The 20,178-nt window shown below is 58.0% G+C and overlaps 3 protein-coding genes across 4 annotated transcripts; 1 reads left to right on the top strand and 2 right to left on the bottom strand.

The window, feature by feature from the left end:
- The first annotated feature begins 4,377 nt into the window (after positions 1–4,377).
- Positions 4,378–7,839, top strand: MISP3 (MISP family member 3). 2 transcript variants are annotated; one of them, XR_003606953.2, is made up of 3 exons: positions 4,378–5,604; positions 5,977–6,197; positions 6,471–6,495. XR_003606953.2 is itself a non-coding variant. In XM_028088983.2 (3 exons), exons 1-3 carry the CDS (start codon positions 5,034–5,036, stop codon positions 6,486–6,488), a joined length of 663 nt encoding a protein of 220 aa, XP_027944784.1. In that variant the 5' UTR covers positions 4,385–5,033; the 3' UTR covers positions 6,489–7,839. The 2 variants fall into 2 exon arrangements, 1 of the variants encoding a protein (XP_027944784.1); XM_028088983.2 differs by having other exon boundaries at positions 4,385–5,604; positions 6,124–6,197; positions 6,471–7,839.
- Positions 7,840–10,764: 2,925 nt separating this feature from the next.
- CUNH19orf67 (chromosome unknown C19orf67 homolog) lies at positions 10,765–13,566 on the bottom strand. Its single transcript, XM_028088687.1, has 6 exons — positions 13,232–13,566; positions 12,383–12,527; positions 12,160–12,260; positions 11,888–12,073; positions 11,397–11,531; positions 10,765–10,939 (listed from the first exon to the last, which is right to left on the bottom strand). Exons 1-6 carry the CDS (start codon positions 13,564–13,566, stop codon positions 10,765–10,767), a joined length of 1,077 nt encoding a protein of 358 aa, XP_027944488.1.
- Positions 13,567–14,771: 1,205 nt separating this feature from the next.
- SAMD1 (sterile alpha motif domain containing 1) lies at positions 14,772–17,749 on the bottom strand. Its single transcript, XM_088016903.1, has 5 exons — positions 16,726–17,749; positions 16,006–16,300; positions 15,817–15,913; positions 15,593–15,704; positions 14,772–15,499 (listed from the first exon to the last, which is right to left on the bottom strand). The coding sequence occupies exons 1-5, from the start codon at positions 17,683–17,685 to the stop codon at positions 15,341–15,343; spliced, it is 1,623 nt and encodes a 540-aa protein (XP_087873029.1). The 5' UTR covers positions 17,686–17,749; the 3' UTR covers positions 14,772–15,340.
- Positions 17,750–20,178: the final 2,429 nt, after the last annotated feature.

The following is a 20,178-nucleotide window of genomic DNA, read 5'->3' as shown; positions in this document are numbered from 1 at the left end:
GGAGACCAGAGGCTGAGCACCACGGGAACCAGGAGGTCTGGTCCCTGGGTAACTGTGGATGACTTGCCCCAGGTTTCTAGGCCGTGGTTTGCCCTTTGTGAAATGGGAGAATTAGATCAAGTGGCCTCCAGGACCCCGACCCGCCTCAGAGGCTATAAGAGTTAGGGGTGGGGCAGTGGTGAGGAAGGTCCAGAGAACTTCCTACCCAAATCTCCAGGGTCCTTGTTCTATCCTCCCCATCCTCTTCTTAAAGGGCCAGCATCCTGTTTCTCAGGTGACAGCACGCCTCATTTACCCTTTGCCATTTGGGGGAAATCATCTCTTACTTTCCAGGCTAGTCTCCCACAGCCCCCAGTCCTTCCCCCATCCCAGTCCTGGTCCCGCTGTGCAATTTGACATGAACCTCAGTGAGAAGGGACCTTGCCCCTGCTAGGACCCTCCCCATGTGACCAAGGGACCGTGCCTACCTAACTCCTCCCTCCCTCTTTTACATCTTACCTGGGGTACTCAGACCCCAGAATTCCCTGCCCAAATGGTCCTGTGCTCACCAATAAGGCCTAGGTGCTTCCTGAATGCCCACCATGCGGCCAGGGTGCGCCTCACCCCACTACCTCCAGCCTGACAAGTGGTCAAGCGCAGCGATTGACAGAGGGGTGAGGATCAAGCTTGGACACGCGGCACAGGGTCCCCAGGTGCAGGCACAAGGCTCCTTGCTATGCAGGAGAGAGTTGAAGGTGGGAAGTCAAGGGGGCCAGGCTGAGAGCTGAGGTCTCCCTGAGCCCCACATTCTTAGTACAAGACTCCTAGGGATTCAAATGTTTTCATTTGAACCTGGCCTTCTAAGTCATTCTGAAAGTACATTTGCCATGATAGGAGGAAAGAACATACTTTTTTTTTTTTTTTTAAGATTTTATTTATTTATTTGACAGAGAGAGACACAGCGAGAGAGGGAACACAAGCAGGGGGAGTGGGAGAGGGAGAAGCAGGCTCCCCGCCGAGCAGGGAGCCCGATGCGGGGCTCGATCCCAGGACCCTGGGACCATGACCTGAGCCGAAAGCAGACGCTTAACGACTGAGCCACCCAGGCGCCCCAGAACATACTTTTTAAATCAGTTTTTAATCGTAGTAAAATACATATAAAATTTACCATTAGTGGCATTTAGTACATTCATGGTGTTGTGCGGCCATCCCCTCTGTCTGGTACCGGAATATCTCCATCACCCCGAAAGGAGACCCCATGCCCATTCACAATCTCTTCTGATTTCCTCTCCCCCAGCCGCTGGCAACCACCAGTCTGTCTCTGTAGATTTACCTACTCTGGACATTTCATATAAATGGAATCATATACTATGTGGCCTTTTGTATGTCTGATTTCTTTCACTCAGCACAATGCTTTTTTTTTTTAAGATTCATTTATTTGAGAGAAAGCGCGCGCGCGCGAGAGAGAGAGAGAGAGAGAGAGAGAGAGAGAAAGAGAGAGAGAGAGAGAGCATGAGCAGGAGGAGGGGCAGAGGCAGAGGGAGAAGCAGACTCCCCGCTGAGCAAAGGAGCCTGACACAGGGCTAAATCCCAGGACCGTGAGATCACGACCTTTGCTGAAGGCAGACACTCAACAGACTGAGGCACCCAGGCGCCCTAACTCAGCATAATGTTTTTAAGATCCATCCACAATGTAGTGTGTGTCAGTGTTTCATTCTTTTTATGGCTGAATAATATTCCTATTTTTTAAGATTTTATTTTTTTAGGTAATCTCCACACCCAACGTGGGGATTTGAACTCACAACCCCGAGATCAAGAGTTGCATGTTCCACCCACTGAGCCATCCAGGGCCCCTGAATAATATTCCATTGTATGGATTTACCACATTTTATTTATCTATTCATGTGTTGATTGACATTTGGGTTGTTTCTACCTTTTGGAGGAGAGGGTGTATTTTTTAAAAAGATCTATTTATTTATTTGAGAGAGAGAGCGCGCACACAAGGGGGAGGAGCAGAGGGAGAAGGAGAGAGAATCCCAAGCAGGCTCTGTGCTGAACACAGAGGCTGACGTGGGGCTCCATCTCAAACTCTGAAATCATGACCTGAGCCAAAATCAAGAGTTGAAGGCTCAACTGACTGCACCACCCAGGTGCCCTGAGAATGTATTTAATTGTTTGTATTTATTTGTTTGAATTTAATTGTTTGTAATTTATTTAGTTTTACAACTGTTAAATATTTAGATGTATGGTATGTAGGCTTCCCTTTGTACTTTTGTCCTGTATTCTACTTCGAGGCAAGACTGTTCTATTTATAATTGTGTCTGTCTCCCAAACTCAACTGCACCTTCCAAGTCTGATTTGTTTCTTTATTCCCAGCACTGGGGTAGGTGCCTCGTACATATCATTAAATAATTCTTAAGTGACTGTTATATATCAGGCACTGTTCTAGGCATGGGGTAGTTGGGTCTACGTGTGACCAAACAGAAAATGCTGTAAGGCAGCTCACTTTTGGTGGTGGTGAGGAGAGAGATAATATACAAATAAAGGCAATTAGTGATAACTGCTCTAGAGGGCGAGTTACAGCCAATAGCAGCAGGGTTAGGGTTATGGAGAAGGGCTATGTGTGATGCAGGCTGGGTGATCAGGGACTATTTGTCTAAAGAAGTGATATTTGAGTTGAGAACTGCATAGCAGAGGCCAGCCATGTGATGAGTCCTTCCAAGCAGGGAAAAAGGCAAGTAAATGCAAAGGCCCTGAGGTAAGAGTGCACTTGGGGGGTTTGAGGGAAGCACAAAAGCTGGAATGGAGGAGTGAGAGAGGGAGTGTCAGAAGATGAGATCTGAGAAGTGGGCAGGACCTTCTGGGTCAGAGGAGGGAATTTGGATTTTTCTTCTGAGTGTGGTGGGGAGCCATTGGAGGGACAGTGAAGTGGCTGGGATGAGGGTGGAGAGACGTGAACAAATTCAGAATATGTTTTGGGGGGGCAGAGCCTGCAGATCCAACAGCAATCCAACATATGGATGGACTGGAGCAGGGCTGAGAGAGAGGTTGAGGTAGATTCCCAGGTTTGGGGCATGAAAAACAGAATGGACAAGTTGCCACACATAGTGGGGAGTAGAGCTGGGGGGATCCGAGAGTTCAGTTTTGAAAGTGTTCAGTTTGACATCTATTACACTGAAGAGTGTTGAAGATAAGTCCAAAACCCAGAGGAGAAGTCAGAGGTAGCGATATAAATTTAAGAGACACCAGCACAAAGATGGCATTTAAAGTATGAGGTTGGGGGACACCTGGGTGGCTCAGTCGGTAAGCATCTGCCTCCGGCTAAGGTCATGATCCCCGAGTCCTGGGATCGAGTCCTGCATGGGGATCCTCTCCCTGCTCAGCAAGGAGACTGCTTCTCCCTACTCAGGGAGAGTAGAAGGAGAGGGTGGGAAGGAGGGAAGTCACCAGGGTGGGCAGAGAACTGGGGGAAGGAGTGACCAGAGAGTTGGATTATTCCGGAGGCTGTTTAGCGCTCCCCCTTTCTCTAGGTAACTATATCTTTCTTCCTGGTCACTCCAGAATAGTGGAGTGGGGCCAGAGGGCAGATTTGGAGAGAGCCTGGGGGAAGAGTGGAAATTGTCTTTTAGGGGCGTCGGTCCTGCCGTTGAACGCCACAGTCTGGCGCCAGCTATGGGGAGCTGCTCCATACCGCAAGCCTGGATACCTCTCCGGGGCCTTTCCAGCCGCCTGAGCCCAAGGTGACCGCCTCTCAACCGCAGCTGCTCCGCTAAGCTCTGGGCGCGTTGTGTCCGTCCCTCCCTCTTCCCTCAATCTGGAAGTGCACTTGGCCGCGGACGCCTCGCTGACTTTTCCGGGAGGGGTGAAGGGAAAGCAACCTCTGAGCTTGACGAGGGCAGTGGCACACCTCGCGGAAAAGGCCTCGCTGAGCCCAGAAACCCGGAGGGAGCCTGGGGCGCGCCAGGAGAGGGCTCCTGGCGCCCCCTCCAGTCTGAGCCGTACGCTGCAGGGGTGGAAAGGGGCTGAACAGCCCCGAGGCCAGGGGCGTTGCGGCCCGCCGGCCTGGGCGGGGCTAGCGAGGCCCCGGAAAGATGGCTTTGGAGGACACCAGCACCAGAGGGCCAGTGGTTCAAAGGCCCAGCCCGAGGCACAGTTGGGGTCAAGCCTCCTGGGAATGCCGGGGACGTAGGAGCGAAAAGGTGCCAGGGTGGCACCCCGAGAGTTGAACGGCACCCAGACTTGTCTCCCAGCTGGCGGGCCGAGTCCAGGGAAAACCTCTTACAAGAAGTCTGGTGCCCCGAGCTGACCTGAGGCGCGTCAGAGCACGAAATGCGGTGCCCTGCCGAGGTTCCCCCCTCCCCTCCCCGCCCCGAGGGCGGTGCCAGGGCGGGGCCGTAGTCTTCCCTGCAGGTGCAGGGGGAGGTGCCCGGCCCTGCCCCGGGGGGCCGTTCTTGGAGGCCAGGGGCGGGTCAGAGAAACGGCCGAGGTAGGCGACGCCTTGGAACCCGCCGGCGGTGACTGTGCCACAGGTGCCGCGCAGGGCACCGTGGTCTCAGCTCTGGGCATCAAAACTCCGGCTCTGGAAACTAAGTCTTCCGAGCTGCTCTCAGCCCTGTACACCGAGGGCCCCGGGCCAGAGAGCGGAGCCCTGGGGTCGTCCGAAGAGCGGGGCCCCGAGACCCCCGGGTCAGCGAAGTCCCAGGGCCTGCCGCAGAGCAGGACGCTGAGGTCCCCAGGCCAGGAGGCAAGGTCTCCGTGCCCTCTGCAGAGCAGGGCGCGGAGACCCCTGAGCAAGAGAGCGAAGTCCTTGGGCCATCAGCGGGGCTAGACGCAGAACGCCCCGGGCCGTCTGCAGCTGGGGCTTTTGAGAGTCTCCGGCCCGGCAACCACGACCCCAAGCCGTCTTAAAGCGCGAAGCACGGGGTTCCTGAAGCAGTCTCCTCTTCCGGATCCCGAGACCTTCTCCTCGGGGTCAGATTCCGAAGGCCCCCTGCAGCATTTTCTACTGGGCCCGAAGACCCCCCCCCCCCGGCAGGCCCCCGAGGAGCCCGTTCATGGAGACGCCCATCGAACGAGAAATCCGCCGCAGCTGCGAACGCGAGGAGAGCCTGCGCCGGAGCCGAGGCCTGAGCCCTGGCGGTGCAGGCCGAGAACTCGTCGAGCTGCGCGTGCGGTCTGTGCTCAGCCTGCCCAGCCCCGGCCCCGCGCTCCCGCGCGCCCTGGAGCGCGCGCGGGCGGGCGCGCAGATGCAGCGAGACATCGAGCGGGAGGCCCACCGTCAGGCGGCGCTGGCGCGCCCCGCAGCCCCAGAGCTGTGCGCCCGGCCGCCGCCGCCGCCGCCGCTGGGCGAGCTCAAGCGATTCTTTGAGGCCGCCGGGGGACGCGGCTCCTCGTCGGCGGCTGAAGGCGGCGCGGACCCGCAGGGGCTGCCCGATCCTGGAGGTCGGCCGCGCTTGGCCGTGCAGGGTCGGTGCCCGGTGCTGGCCCGCGCACCGCCGCGGGTCGCGCCGTCGCTGCTGGAGCAGGAGGTGCGCGAGGTGCGTGAGCGCGAGCGGGAGCTGCAGCGCCAGCGGCTCAGCGTCTATGGCACCGCCGAGTTCAAGGAGCCCGCGCCGAGCCTCACGGGTAAGCCACGCGCGCCCTGACGCTGGGTCTGTCAGGGCTCCAGCCGCCCTCACCGACTGCCCAACTCCAGTGGCCTCTCTTCTGGCCCTCAGGTACCCCCTCAGGGCTCCCAGACTCCTGGGACACCCCCCCAACTCTCTGTACCCTGCCCACCGCTTCAGGGCTGCCCACTCCCTGTGCTCCACCCCGAACTCGGAATGGTCGACTCCCAAATCCACCTCACCTAGGCTCTTGGTGAGAAAGGGAGGAGGATTCTAGGTGTCTTTATCGGATTCCAGGGAACCCTGCTTGGGTTCTGGCACTCCTGGATCCTCCCTCTGAATTTACGAGTTTCCATCTCCCCACTCTGGGTTCGCCTCCCTCCTCCTTCAGGTTGCTCCCTCCTTCAGAATGGAGGCTTCGATGGGAAGCAGGGTAAACGCCTGTGTGTTTAAGGGGCGCGGCTGGCCTCCCTGGTCCTGGCCGCCTCCAGCTGGTGACAGGAGGGGCAACCCCGGCTGAGCACCCCTTCCCCCGCAGCGAGCAGGGGCGACGGAAAGCTGGCGGTGACCTGGCCTCCCCGCAGAAAGGCGTCTGAGAGCGGCTTGGAGCAGGTGGGAGCCCCTTTCCCCCTCTTGCCTCAAGCGCTAGTCGCTCGTCCCTCCCCCCCCTCCTCCTCGGGCGCCAGGGTGCTGGGCCAGGGAACGTGCACCCCCGCGTCCCCTGGGAAGTCACTCTGGGCTAGGACACAAAGTTCTGGGCACGGCCCGGGGGTGACAAAGATGCGGTAGTTCCGGGGCCCAAACCGCCCCACCCTGTGCCTGGGTGTGGCTCCTGCGGTGCGCGGGTCCTTAAAGTCAGCCTTCCGTCTGGCCTCCTCTCCCCAGGAGGAGCGGAAGCCTTGAGGTTCCAGCAGGCTGGGACCCCCTGCCAGAGGTAAAATGCATATCAGAGGAAACTGGTAGGGGTGCCCAGGAGTGCTCTCGGAATCCACTGAAGGCCTGGAAGAGGGCCAGCCGTCTGCGCTGGGGAAGATGAAATCGACCAGCTCCTCCTTGAACCTGACTGTGAAATTGACCAGTCTCTTCTATAAAACTGTTAGTCCCCACTGGGAAACACTACCACTCTCAAACCGCCAGTGAAACTGTTCCGCCCTTCTCCTAACTGCAAACCCAACTGGCCTCTCCCTCTGGCCTTTGCGATTAGAGGGCCAGGGTCTCCGCCTCGGCTACCCTCACTCCCCAATAAAGCCCCTTCTTTCTGGGCAGTTCAGGCTGTTTTCCTCTGGGTCCCTTCGTCTGGGCTGGGGCGGGAGCGCGCCTGGCGGAGGAAGGCCTGAGAAAGCTGCAGGAGGCGCGGGCCGGAATACAGAACGTACCCCTTAGCGTCCTGTTCTGGGGCTGCTGGTCTCTCCTGGCCCGGCCCGGGTCTTGGTGCCCCCTGGCGGCGCGGGCGCGAACTGCGGCGCTCGGACAAATGAGCTCACGCCCTTCCTTTTTCCAGACATCGTCAACATTTTATTGGTGCCAACTGCATGCCCGGAGCTGGGCGCTGGCTAGACGGAGGTGATAAGAGGTTGTTCCTGCCCTGGGGACGTAAACAATAGCTACCAAAAACGGGGTGGTGGTGGTGAAGGGTACAAGCTTCTTAGCAGGGCATACAAGGCCATTTATAATCTGTCCAGCTATTGCAAACTTCACATGCCTTATCGACCCCAGACAGATATTAAAGAGAGAAATGGGGTGTGCTTTAAAATGCCTTGTTTCAACGGGCAGGTAAGTGTTCCTCCATATCAGCAGTACTACCAATGAGTGAACTCAGTGGCACCAGAGCTTCTGATTTCCAAAAGCACGGGGTGGGGGGGGAGGTGAGGGGGAACCCAGCCTTTAAAAGAGAAATCTAGGGGACCGCGGGGGGTTCAGACAGTTAAGCGTCTTAGGTTCAGGTTATGATCTGCGGTCTGGGGATCGAGCCCCGTGTCTGCCTTCCCACTAGACATGGGAGTCTTCATCTCCCCCTGCCCCTCCCCCTGCACACACTCTCAAATAAAATCTTTAAAAAAAATAAAAGAGAAACCTACTGAACTTTAAACGTGACTTTTGGAGCGCCTGGGTGGCTCAGTCTGTTAAGTGTCTGCCTTCGGCTCAGGTCATGATCCCAGGGTCCTGGGATGGAGCCCCACATTGGGCTCCCTGCTCAGCAGGGAGCCTGCTTGTGTTCTCTCTCTCAAATAAATAAAATATTTTAAAAATGTGACTATTTAGAAAACTTTTTAAATTGGGGGTGGGGCACAGGAGGTGCAACAAGCAGCACCTGTTTGCAATAAAGCTCGTAGCTGTCAATTGTCAAGCCCGCCTTAATTTCTCTCCCAAGCCGAGGTTCAAGCGCCCCTTTCATGGGGTTCAAGAGAGTCTGTGAACACCCTAAGTTGAATTAAGTGTATCTATGCAGTTTTATTCTGTGGTTTTTAGGGTACCAGCTTCTTGGGGCACTGAGACCCAGAAAAGACCCAGGAATGTTTTAGAATCATTGTTTCAACGCTTGGATTTGTCCAACTCTTTATGCCCTGGGTCTAGCAACAGGCTTGATTCTCCATAGGGAGGACAAGTAGCTAATGAAGAATGAAATAATGCTCACACAGCATTGGACCCCAAGAGAAGCTCAGTCCAAAAACGAACCACCTGATCCCGGCATCCGCACACTGAGCGCATACTTGATGGTGACTCTGCAGAGAAAGCAAAGATCCAGCACTGTCAAGGTGGGAAATGGAAACAGCCAGAGCTGATTCTTAATTCCCAGCAGGGGAGCTTAGAACTAAGCCTGTAGAGTTGACAGAACTACTAAAGTGTGGACCTGGGTTCTCAACCTTTCCTGCAAATTAAAATCACCTGAGGCACCCTTATGTTGAGTAAATCAGAATCTGACGGGGAGCTTGGCCTCAGTATTTTTTTAAAGCTCTACAGGTGCTTCCCACATGGAGCTAAGTTTGAGATCCATCATGTAGGTAGATGTATGCTAGCAGTTCTCACAGTGTAGTGCTTGGACCAGCAGCCCAAGGATGGCTTGGGAACTCCTCACAAACGCATTCTTGGGCCCCATCCCAGACTAAAAATCAGACCCTCCACATGATTCCATGCTAAAGTTGGAGAATCATGGTTATCGAGAGTTCACAAGCAACAGGATTCAGGAAATCAAGCCTGTTTCCTTCCTCTCCCAGTACTGCCACCATGCACGAAACCTTTGTTGTTTTTATTTTTAAAAAATATTTTATTTATTTGACAGAGACACAGCGAGAGAGGGAACACAAGCAGGGGGAGTGGGAGAGGGAGAAGGCGGCTTCCCGCAGAGCAGGGAGCCAGATGAGGGGCTGGATACCAGGACCCCGGGATCATGACTTGAGCTAAAGGCAGATGCTTAATGACTGAGCCACCCAGGCGCCCCCAGAAACCTTTAGTTTTAAGTGGCCTGTGGATTTGCCTTGAGACTGTCTAAAGCTGTGTGGCTGGTCTGAACTGAGATGTGCTGTAAGTATGAAAGACATCAGATTTCAAAGACTACCCAAAAAGAACTATCTCAATAATTTCTTGCATTGATTATATGTTGAAATAATATTTTTGCTATGTTGGGTTAAATAAAAATCACTGGGGCGCCTGGGTGGCTCAGATGGTTAAGCATCTGAGCCTTCTGCTCAGGTCATGATCCCAGGGTCCTGGGATTGAGCCCCACATCGGGCTCCTGGCTCAGCGGGGAGCCTGCTTCTCCTTCTCCCTCTGCCTCTCTCCCTGCTCATGCTCTCTGTATCTCTGTGTCTCAAATGAATAAATAAAATCTTAAAAAAAATCACTAAAATTAACCTGATCTTATTTTTTACCTTACCTTTTTTAATGTGGTTACTAGGATGTTTGAAATTACGTATGTGACTTGCATTTGTGGCTCAATTTAAACGTTTGGACCAAGCGAAAGAGTCTTAACAGTGTGTGTCTGTGCGCGCGTGTATAACTCACAGGGACTAACTTAAAACCGTACTGGGAAGCTTCAGAATCCCCTTGAACTCATTCAGACTAAACAATCTTGATGAAGTCAGAAATTGTACCCCCCCCCGCCGCCGCCCCCCAAAAGATCAAGGGTTTTGGTGTCCAATTCGGATGATTCATTTTACCTCTCACGTTCGTTTTTGTCATCTTAAATGTGCCAGGGAGTTTTAGGTAAGTTAGTGCTTTGCTCAAAAACGTAAAGGTTAGGTCTCTCCTCTGACTCCAAAAATGCTACAAGGAACGAAAAGGCATGCCTTAAAGAGGGTAACTCGCGGATGAGTGACTGCCGGGTCAGGAAGAACACCCTTCCTCACGCAAGGGACCAGCTGCAATCGGAAAGACCGGTTCAGGTTCGAGCTCCTCCACTTGCTCGCTGTAGCTTTGAATAGGTGAGTTTACCTCTCTCAACCCGGGTCTCCTTTCCAGTCCAAGGTCGGAGTTAAGGTTAGAGATCCCAAGCTGGAGTTCCTTACGGCTTTCCCATCCGGCGCGCCCCGGACACCCTGCGTAGTAACACGACCTACCCACTCCATGACCCAGAAGCTGGAAGAGGAAGATTTGACTCTGGCCTTTAGGAAACTGACCCCCGGCCCTTTCTGGGGCACGTCGGGAAATATAGTCTTTTCGGTAAAAAGAAGTCACTTCCGGGTCAAAATACGAGAGTGGGCGTGGCTCCGGGGGTCCCTTCCCCCATTGGGCGTTGAATTTCCCGGCTACCCAAAACTTGCGGTTTTTTGGGTTCCGGTTGTTGACAGGCACAGCTACTTCCCTTTTAGCTTCATGTGCGCCTCTGCGCATGCCTTGAGCGCTTGTCCACCCGCCGAGGGACTTTGGTTTTTGTTTCAAAGACTACATTTCCCAGAAGGCCGCGCGAGTGGGCGGGGCTCCCTCGCCCCACGGGGTGGGGCGCGGCACTGCGAGCGGACGCTGAGCCTGTGACCTCTTTCTTTCTTTTATTTAACGCAAAACTGGTGTGTCCACGCGAAGGGCTCCGCGGCCGGGCCGGACCCGGTGCGGACTGGCTAGCTCGGCCTGTCCCCTTGGAAGGCGAGGCCGAGGTGCACTGGGAGAACGAGTGAGCCCCTCCCCTGCTCCCTCTCCTGGAGTTCGGAACTGTCAAGCTCCAGCTCCCACCCTCTCTCCAGGCTCAAGACCCCTGCGCGGCCCACGCCGCGGGCCCGGCCGTGCTCGGGGGCCGGGCTGGGCCTGCCTGGCCCGTGAGGATCTGCACCAGCAGGTCGGTGGCCAGCATGTGCGAGGGCTCCTCAAAGCCGATGGTCAGCAGCTGCTGGTAGTCCCCAGGCGGCTGCGGGCACAAAATCCTGGGGGCCGGGACAGATAGGCCTGGACGTGAGCGCCCCCTGCTTCTCGGGAGCCCCTCCCCTCGAGTGAGAGGCTGTGGCTGAAAGAGGCTTTGTTTCAGCTGGGGGTGGGAAAAACCCTGGGGGTAAAGTGGTTTCCTTGTTGACGAGAAACCTAGAGGCTTTGGGAGGCTGAACAGCTCTAGCCCTGACCTGGCCCATCAGCCAGCTAGCTGTGTGTCCTTGGGCTGGTAACTTAACCTCTCTGAGCACCTGTTTTCTTCTTTGTAAAATGGGGCTTAAAGTATAGACCTCAATGGGTTGTTACACAAGTCTGCATAAAGCACTTTTCAGGGCACAATAAAATGCTATCCTTATTACCAAGGGAAACAATGTTGGGGGAGGTGGATGGTCTTTGGTGGGGTTCTGCCCCTCCCTCCAAGCCCCAAACCCACTTTGCCATCGCCCTAACTCCTACCATGAATAGAGGTCATCCTCGGCAGGTCCTAGCGGCACCCATCGTCCAATGGACCACAGCTTTTGGATCTGGGGGCACGAATTGGCCGGACTCTTGCCTGTGTCTTCCCATGTATCTCGATAGCACAGGAAGTAGCTGGGAGGGGAGGGAGAGGGGTTGTCAGTTAAGAATGAGCAGTTTCCTAGCTTCTTCTTTTGAGGGCTTTGATTTTGGGGGTGAGGGAGAACTCCTCAGAATTTGCCCTCGAATTCTCACGTAGGGATGTGGCTCAACACCGAGGCCTTTTCTCCCTGTCAGCCTATGTTTAAGATGAGGACTTTTAATGGGAGGGTAAAATTTTTTTTTTTTTTTTTTAAAAGGTGGGGATGGCCTTTCAAAGATCTTTGGTTTCCTGCTTGGCTTTCCATGCTTTGGTGGTGGTGGTGGTTCAGAGGCCCACACTGGCATTCTGCAGAGAGAGGGAAGAACTCTGGTTCTATAAGGAGACTCACTAATCCACATGGGAATCTTGCCCCCTGCTGCTGGGCTCTGGGGTGGTTTCCAGGTTCCAACGCATCTTCTTGTAGAGGTATCGGGGGAAGCGGCTGGCGGTGTAGGCGGCTGGGGCGCAGTATCTGAAGATGGACACCTCATGAAAAGGGCTGATGGAGAACCTCCCGCAGAAGAAACAGGAGATACTGGCGGAGATGGGAGAGTGGGGAATGAGGCTGGGCTCTGGACTCCACCCTCTCCCCACCCCCATTCCAGTCTCCTACCCTTTTACCTTAGGGGGTCAGTCTCCTCCAGGTCCACGAACCCGAAGGAGGCATACATGAGGACCAGCTGTTCCAGGCGCAGGGTCAGCTGTTGGGAGATTTCCAACAGCTGCATGGAAGAAGGAGTATAATGAGATTAGTTGGCCTGCCGGGATCGCCGTCCCCCCATCATCTCCCACTCCTGAGGGGTGAAGAAAGGGGCATAGGGTCTAGGAAACCTGCTCCACACACCCCCTTTCGGACCAGCTCCTGCAGGGCTCCATAGATGGGGGGCACACTCCGTGCAGCTGCCTCCAGGTAGAGAAAGTAGGGCTCACACATCTGTAAGAAGGTGGGCATGGCCTTTGCCATCTGTCCCTTCTGCACTCGGTCCCTGCTAAAGGGAAAAGGGGGCCTTTACCTGGGGTCCCTCACTCCCCGTTTCCCATTCTACTCACTGCTGACTTGGACCTCTGGCCTGGAGCCCCTATTAAAAACTTCCCCCCCCCCCCCGCCCCCGTGCCAGGCCTTTCTCAGTATCTTCCAGGACCATTTGCATCAGAACCATTGGGAACACTTGTTAAGATGCTGACACCTGAGTTCTACAACTGGCTTTCACTCAAAATTTCCTGTAGGGTGGAGCCCAGAAATCTAGGGTTTAAACAGCCTCCCCGAGGATTCCAATGGATACTGAAGTGTGAGAATTCCAGTCCCTTTCCCCCTGGGCTGGGCATCACACTATCCTTTGGTGGTGGTGGTGGTGGGGGTTCTCCTCACACCGGTAGCCGGTTGGGCCAAATCTGGCCCAGATTGGTTGTTTAGCCTGCCCAGGGTTCAAAATGTAAGCCAACAGTTAAAAAGTGGGAGAAAAGTCCTTGTGAATTGGCAACCCCCCGGGGGGGAAATAATAGCAGGCGCTCCCTAACCCCAAATTTCTACACAGTTCTTATCACTCTTCGAAATGGGATCCCCAATCAACTAGCTTCACTTACTGTCTCTGGCTCCTGATGCTTTTGAGTTTGGGAACCTAGCATGTGTTGCCTATCCTATTACTCTCTCCTCAGTCTCATTCTCGGGACCTAGGACCCCGTCCAGCATCACCTGTAAAGCAAGTAGCTCTGGAAATCATCTGCCTTCTTGAGCAGGTAGCGGAGCTGTTCGGTGATGGGGCTGAACATGGTGTCCAAGGGTAAGCAAGGAGGGGCGGGCCCTGGGCTCGGGGCCAGAGGCTCTGGGTAAGGAGTAGCGGTAGAGGCCTCCGGCAGCTGCCCCTGGACGTCCTCCGGTTCTGCCTCCGGTGGATCCCCAGGCCCGCCAGGGGACGCCGACCAGGAGGGGTCTCCGCAGGGCTGCGCCCCAGGTTCCAAGTCGTCCGGGGGCGGTGTTTCCCCCGGGCCCGGGGGGAGCGGCTCCACGAACCACTGCTCGGTAGCCATCGTGGGGTCGCAGGCGAGGACCGCAGCTCTTTAAGCCTCCGCCGCTCACGTTGGCCGCGGGTTCGACCCCGCCCCGGGGAACCTCGGACTTGCGGGGACTGGGAATGCGGCCCCCCTCCAACTCGCCCCTGCCTCGACCTCTCCGCCGGCGCGGCGCCGCACGGAGGGAGTTCGCCTCGTTTGAATTTCAACACGCGGGAGGGGCGCGCCTCTCCGGTCCGCGCTGCGCGCCCACGGGGCCCCGCGCACATGCGCGCTCCCGGAACCTGGCTTGGGGGACGCGTCCGAGAGAAGCGACCTGGGCCGGTGCTGGCGCGGCCCTGTCCTGGGGTGCGGCCCGGGGGCCAGTGCCTTTCTTCTAGGCGGTTTCCTAGGGAAGAGGGGTCTTTACCGAGCCTCCAAACCCGGGGCGCGGGTACATAAAGGGAGGACGCCGAGGCCTCGTGGAGTCTGACTCTGGCCCCAAAACCTGTATATATATTTTTTAGAACTCTAATGGAGTTGGGAAACTGCATTAGAACTTAGTAGGGACTTGTGATGTCAGTAGCTGTTTCAACTGATAACAATACTGAAAATCTTCACTTGGAAAAACGTGCCGGTCCCATGATCTCATCCCTTCTGTTCCTTTTGTTGGCGAGGACCAGGAGGCCTGAAGACCCTACCGTGCGTCCAGAACAGACCCGACCCCCAATAGTTATAGACTAGATTCTTGGTGGCATGCCAAGGCTGACAGACATCCAGCTAGGAAGCCAAATACATTAATTACACTTAAAAAGACTCTGGGTAAAGAACTCAGACAGGTGTCTGACCCCACCCTGTGTGACCCTGAGCAAGCATCTTTGCTGTGCTGAGCCAGTTGCCTCTTGCAGAAAGTGGTGTTTTATGAGCTCTCTGCCTATGGGGCTGCAGAGAGAACGACCGAGAAAATGCTCATAAAGCCTAGTTAGCTGCTGGGCACTCAACAAATATTTGAGTACCTACTGTGTGCCTGGGCACTGTTCTGAGCATCGGGAGATGATCCAACTAAGCAAATATTCGTGCTCTCCTGAAGCACTTCCTGTCCCAGCTGGCTGTCAGGCAGCCCCATGCACTACCTGTCCTCCTCAAACAATTTTGTCTTAACCCTAGACTCTCCCGGGAGGCCGATAGCTCTTCAAGCCCCTCCCCCCATTCCATTCATAAAATTGAACTCCTGGACATTTTTTTTTTTAAAACTTTATTTAAAAAACCTTCGGTGCAATATTAAAAAGCAATACAGCCAGCTGGAGCAACAACCAACAGAAAGAAAGGAGAGGGTTAGGGAAGACCCAGAGACCCCACCCCAGCTGTTCCCAGGAGCAGACAGGGATGGGGCATGGGTGGTGGGGGAGAGAGGAAAGGCCACCCACCAGAATGAACAGGCAGAACAAAACATTTATATAGGAAACATCTGGCTGAACTGAAGAAGATCTAGGGGAGATAGGAAGCCCCCGTTTTTGTTTTTTGCTTTTTTGTTTTTTCAAAAATGTTCTAGACTTGGGGGGAGGGCTGGCCTCCTGGGGTGAAATGAGCAGGCCCTGTCCCACCCCACACTCCTCTGTCATGGAGTACAGGATGTGCTGGGGGCCAAATGTGTTTATGCTGGGGAAACTCAGGGAAGAGATGAGTAGGGAGGAATACCCCTCACTGGAATCTGTTAGGAGGGCTGAGAGCGTCCCCATCCAGCTCCTGGACTCTGGGGGTCTTGGGTGAGATGGGGGCTGGAATGGGCTGGGGCAGAGGGGAGGCTGGGCGCTCAGCCTAGAAAGCCATCGGGGTCGTCATCCTCAAAGTGGCCTTGCTGCAGCACCTTGATGTGGTGCTCGTAGATTTTCAGGGCTGGGCCCAGGCGGATGGACAGGCCAGTCAGCACATCTGTGCGCTGCATGAGCAGCAAAGACTTGCCATCGATTTCCTGGGTGGGACAGAGAGAGCAAGTGAGCAGGGTCAGAGCAGAACCCCACTGAGGCCCCGGCACAGAGGGGTACACCGAGGGCTAGGAACTCGCCTGCTCTTGGAAAGCTGTTGCCTGCTCCGGGAAGCCGGCCTCAGTGAAGTACTCAACCACATCCATCACCGTCCACTCCACAGGGTCAGCCGGCTTCTCTTTGCGCCCAGAACTGTGTCACAACAGAGGGAACCAGTGAGCAGCGATACTCCTCTGACTCTGTTACACACACACACACACACACACACAGGCAACACCCCCATGTCTCAAAAACCCCAACTTACGGACAGCCAAAGGGGGTTCCATCAGCCCCTGGTAGGGCTGGTTTTCCTGGGGGCAAAGGCACAGGGGATGGGGAGTCTGGCCCAGTGGCAGCAGAGGCTGGGAAAGAAAACACGTATGCCTGTGGCTTTGTCTTGGGGCTCAGTTCCTCCCCACCAGGCAACACCCCCTCAACTCAGAGAGATCCTTACCTGATCCCCCTTCCTTATTCATGGCTGCCATGGAGAACACTTGGCGAGTACCACTGCCTGGTGCCGGCCCCCGGCTTTCATCCTGGCCCTGGTGGGGTCCACAGGGTGTCCACTCCTTGACCCTCTCCTTGGCACTCTGAGGGCCTCGCTCGCCATTAAGCTGGTGGTGCTGGGCACCTGCTGGACGGTCACCCTCAGGCACCTCCGAGCCCTCAGACACATCGTCTTCATCATCTTCCTCTTCGTCATCTTCTTCCTCCTCTTCCTTCTCAAGCACTCGTTCTTCTCCACCTCTCTGGTGCCGGGGAGAGAGGCAGGGGAGGTTAGTAGCTGTTCTGGCCCTGGGCCTAGTCCCTCGGATCCAAGAACGAGTGGTGTGCTTAACACCCACCTTTAATACCAACACGGACTAACTTTTACACATTCAGTCCGTGCCAGGCTCTGTGTTAACAGAGCCCTTGGTAGCCAAATCTCACTAAACTCGCTCAACAACCTCAAGGGGTCGCTACTGCCATTAAGTCCCGTTTTACAAGCGGAGGAAACTGAGGCTCGGCAAGATTAAGTCACTTGCCAAGGTCACCAGGCGCCGAACCCGCAGGAAAGACACGAAAAGCCAGGGCCGCCCGCCACCCGGTTCCTCCCGGGACTCGCGCCCCGCCACCAACTTCGCCCGCACCTGCCTACCGCGCGGCACCCCCCCGCCCTTCCCGGCGCGCTCACCTTGCTCCGCGACGCGCGGGCGCTGGCGGCCGGCGGCGCCCGTCCGGGCCTGTCCCCGCGGGGCAGCGCGAGCGCTCCGAGGCGGGTGCGCTCCAGGCGGCCCCGCGCTGCCGCCTCTTCCTCCAGCAGCCCCTGCACGCGGCCGCGGGTCAGGCGGCCGCCGGCGCCGCCGCTGCCCCCGAGGTAGCGCACGACTTCCCGCAGGCTCACGGGCCGCGCCGGGCCGCCGGCCCGCGCCGCGCCCCCCTCCGGCGGCTGCTGTGGCTGCGGCGGCGGCGGCGGCTGCTGCTGTGGCGGCGCCGGCGGCTGTGGCGGCGGCGGCAGCGGCGGCTCCCGGGCGGCGACGGCGGGCGGGGGGGCGCGGCGCGGGCCGGCCGGGGGCGCCACTGCCGGAGGAGCGGCGGGCGCGGGCGGCGGCGCGGCCAGGGGCGCGGCCCGCTGCGCGCGGGGGCCCGGCTGCGCGGGGCCGGGCGAGGGGGGCGCTGTGGCGGCGGCAGCGGCGGCCGCGCGGGGCGCCCGGGCCGGGGCGGTGGCGGCGACGGGCGCGGGCGGTGGCGGCGGGGCGGGCGTGGGCGGCGGCGCGGCGGCGGCGGCGGCGGCGGCGGGGCCCCCGCGGGGGGCGCGCGGCGGGGCCGGCGGGGTGGCTCCGCGCCGGGGCGGCTGGACGCGCGCCGCGTTGCGGTACGAGATGCTCCCCTTGTAGCTGACCCGGAGCACGGCGCGCTGCTGGATCAGTTTCTCGAGCTCGGCGCGCGTGCGCTCCGGCTCCGGGCCGTGCCGCCGCCGCACCATCCGGCAGATGCGCTCCAGGTCCGGCCGCGCCTTGCGCGAGCGCAGCGAGTCGATGGTGTCCAGGATCCACTCTTGGTAGTGCGGGGAAGCGGCGGACGACGAGGCAGCGGCCGCCGTGGTGGCGGCCGCCGCCGTCTCCGGCGGGGGTAGGGCCGGGGGCCCCGCCATGCCTCCCGCCCGGCCCGGCTGCACCGTGCGCGCTGCCTCCCTCCCAGCGCGGCGCCCCCCTCCCCGGCTCCCCTCCCTCCGCCGCTGCCCGCCTCCTCCGCCTCCCCCCCCGGGGGGCGCAGCGCCTCGGCGGAGCGGCGGCGGCGCTGCTGTTTCTTTGCAAAAAAAAAAAAAAAAAAAAAAAAGCGAGAGAGAGGGAGCGCGAGAGAGAAAAAACAGTGAGAGAGAAAGAAAAGAGAGAAAAAAATATGCACACACTCACTCACTCGCACGCACGCACACACAGACCCGCTTCTGCTGGGCGCGCGCGGGGCCGGGGATGCGAGGAGGGAGGAGGGGAGCGCGGCGCGGCCGGCCCCTCCCCGCCGCCGCCGCCGCCGCACGCGCGCCCTGCGCCCGGGACACTCCGGCCCCCCTTCCTTCCCTCCCTCCCTCCTCCCCGCCGCCCGCCTTCCTCCCTCCCACCCCCACGCGCCCGCTTTTAAGGTGGAGCCCGGGCCCCCCGCCCGCCCCCTTTACCCTGCGCTCTCGCTCACTCTGGCTCGCTCCGGCCCCCCCTTACAACTCCCGCGCGCTTTTTAAGGAGGCGCCGTGGAGTTGGCGCCGGGGCGGGGGCGGGGGAAAGCGGCGGGCGGGGGAGGGGGAGGGGAGCGCCGGGGGGGAGGGGAGAGGGGGCGGGCGGGGCGGGCGGGCGGCGCTCGGCCGCCCTCCAGCCATTGGGCGCGGGACCCAGACGTCCCCGGCGCCCAGCCCCCCTCTCCACGCCTCCCCGGCGCGCTCCGCTCTCGGGACCGCACTTACCGGGAACTCGCCGCCCGCGGGCCGGGCCGCTGCGCTTGCCGGGCGCCGCGGGGACCCTCGGACTGTCGCCACCCCCGCGCCCCAATGGCGCGCTTGGCCCCGCGCTCCGCGCCGAGGATGCGGGGAGGGGGGCGCGCACGGTTTCCCCCACCCTTTACCCCTCCCCTGCCACGGCCGCCCCCGCCGCCGCTCGGCCTCCCGGCGCGCCGGCCCCAGCGTCTCCCTAGAGCGCCCTCTCGGCCGAGGGCTGGACGCCGAGGGGGCGCGCCGCAGATTCGGGAACCCCGAATCCAGGGTCAAAGGGCACTTTGGCGCCCCCTTCTCCTGCGGGGCGGGGTAGTGGCGGAATTCCAGCCAAACCCGGTTTTACAAGGACTTCAGGCCAGATCCTGATCAGCCTGGACGTTGCGGTCCGAAATTCTCTTTCCAAACCCCTGGGGGTATGTGGGCGGGTGACCGAAGTCGGGAACACCAGCGACACTTTTTTTTTAAACAAAACTTTATTGGTAATAGTTTTCAAATATGTTTACAACAGCACACTGTTCAAGAGGAAGTCGCGTCCTTCGCAGCACACAGGTTGAATCGCCCCCGTGCCCACCCGGGGCCCCACCCCAGGCCTGAGAGCTCCTCCTGGATGGGGAGAAGTTATGAGAGGGACAAATATGGGGATGAATGGGGTGGCTCCCCACTTTTGTGTTGAGAGAAAAAAGCACAAATTGGGGGGGGAGAAAGGGTGATGGACAGCTGACAGCTAAGCAGAGGAGGAGCGCCCAGGATGGGGGGAGGGGGGCGGAGGCTGCCGGGTGAATAAAACAGGCAGCCCCTCCCCAGCAACCCTGGCCTTGAACCCCTGGCCAAGAGGCGGGAGGAGGGCTTTGCCTTCTTTTGCGGGGGTTGCCTTCCCAACTGAGCAGAGAGGAGGCTGGGCATTAAAATCTAGCTGAGAATAAAATTAGAGTTTGGGGGGAGTGCTGGTGGGAGGAAAGACCCTGGGCTTGGGGCTCCCCTTCTATCTTTTCGGGGGACAACTCCTTTTTGGCAGGGAGAGGGGCAGCCGCTTTCTTTGTCTTGGCCGAAGCCCAAGGGTGAAGAAAGGTCTGTTGGGGCAGAGGGGGACAGGGGCTTCCTAAAGGGGCTGAGACCCTTCCAGGCTTGCCAGGGGACCCCCCCAGGGTTGGGGGGAGGTGGGCAGAGGAGCAGAGAAGATTAGCAGCTTGGGGCGGAGGTTTGAACCCCAGCTCCTTCCTTTAGAAATTCAGTCTGCTTCCCAGCCTTGTTAAAATGGATTTGGGAAGGGGGCAGCTTGGGAGGGGTAGGGGAAGGAGGAGGGGGAGGCACTGGTGGAACTTAAATAAGATTATACTTTTTTTTTTTTTTTTTTAAATTCTAGCAAGCAGCCCACTGAACAGGTCACTAAAATCTCTCCTTTCCAGGCACCACTGCTCTGAAGAGAAGGCTGGCCTTTCCTTCATTTGCCCTTAGAGGGTGATGCCTGTGGTTTAGGGGGGGTGGGGAGGGACTTAAGTTTGGGCCCCTCTTTCCACATCCCGTCCCTGAATACACCAGTAAGACATGGTCTGACTGGAATATAGAAACTCGTTTAAAACAGGCAGAAGTGGGCTGGGTGGGGGGCTTCTTGGGAGGAGGAAGGCAAAAGCGGTAGGGGGAGGTAGGAGGGGGAGGGGTTGAGGG

This window comes from Eumetopias jubatus, unplaced genomic scaffold (assembly GCF_037043125.1).
Source record: "Eumetopias jubatus isolate StellerSeaLion01/CBP00866 unplaced genomic scaffold, mEumJub1_p1.0 scaffold_1, whole genome shotgun sequence".
NCBI classification, from domain to species: Eukaryota; Metazoa; Chordata; class Mammalia; order Carnivora; family Otariidae; genus Eumetopias; species Eumetopias jubatus.
This window is presented reverse-complemented; position numbering and strand designations above follow the sequence as displayed.

Bases quoted from the DNA above. Each gene is read 5' to 3' on its own strand.
- MISP3 (XM_028088983.2), top strand. From the start codon at position 5,034: ATGGAGACGCCCATCGAACGAGAAATCCGCCGCAGCTGCGAACGCGAG. The intron at 5,605-6,123 runs GTAAGCCACGCG...CTTCCCCCGCAG, and splicing joins GCCCGCGCCGAGCCTCACGG to CGAGCAGGGGCGACGGAAAG.
- SAMD1 (XM_088016903.1), bottom strand. From the start codon at position 17,685: ATGGCGGGGCCCCCGGCCCTACCCCCGCCGGAGACGGCGGCGGCCGCC. The intron at 16,301-16,725 runs GTGAGCGCGCCG...CCCCGGCACCAG, and splicing joins CCCGCGCGTCGCGGAGCAAG to AGAGGTGGAGAAGAACGAGT. The intron at 15,914-16,005 runs GTAAGGATCTCT...TTTCTTTCCCAG, and splicing joins GAATAAGGAAGGGGGATCAG to CCTCTGCTGCCACTGGGCCA.
- CUNH19orf67 (XM_028088687.1), bottom strand. From the start codon at position 13,566: ATGGCTACCGAGCAGTGGTTCGTGGAGCCGCTCCCCCCGGGCCCGGGG. The intron at 12,261-12,382 runs GTGTGTGGAGCA...TCTTCCATGCAG, and splicing joins AGGAGCTGGTCCGAAAGGGG to CTGTTGGAAATCTCCCAACA. The intron at 11,532-11,887 runs GTGAGTCTCCTT...CTCCCCTCCCAG, and splicing joins CAAGATTCCCATGTGGATTA to CTACTTCCTGTGCTATCGAG.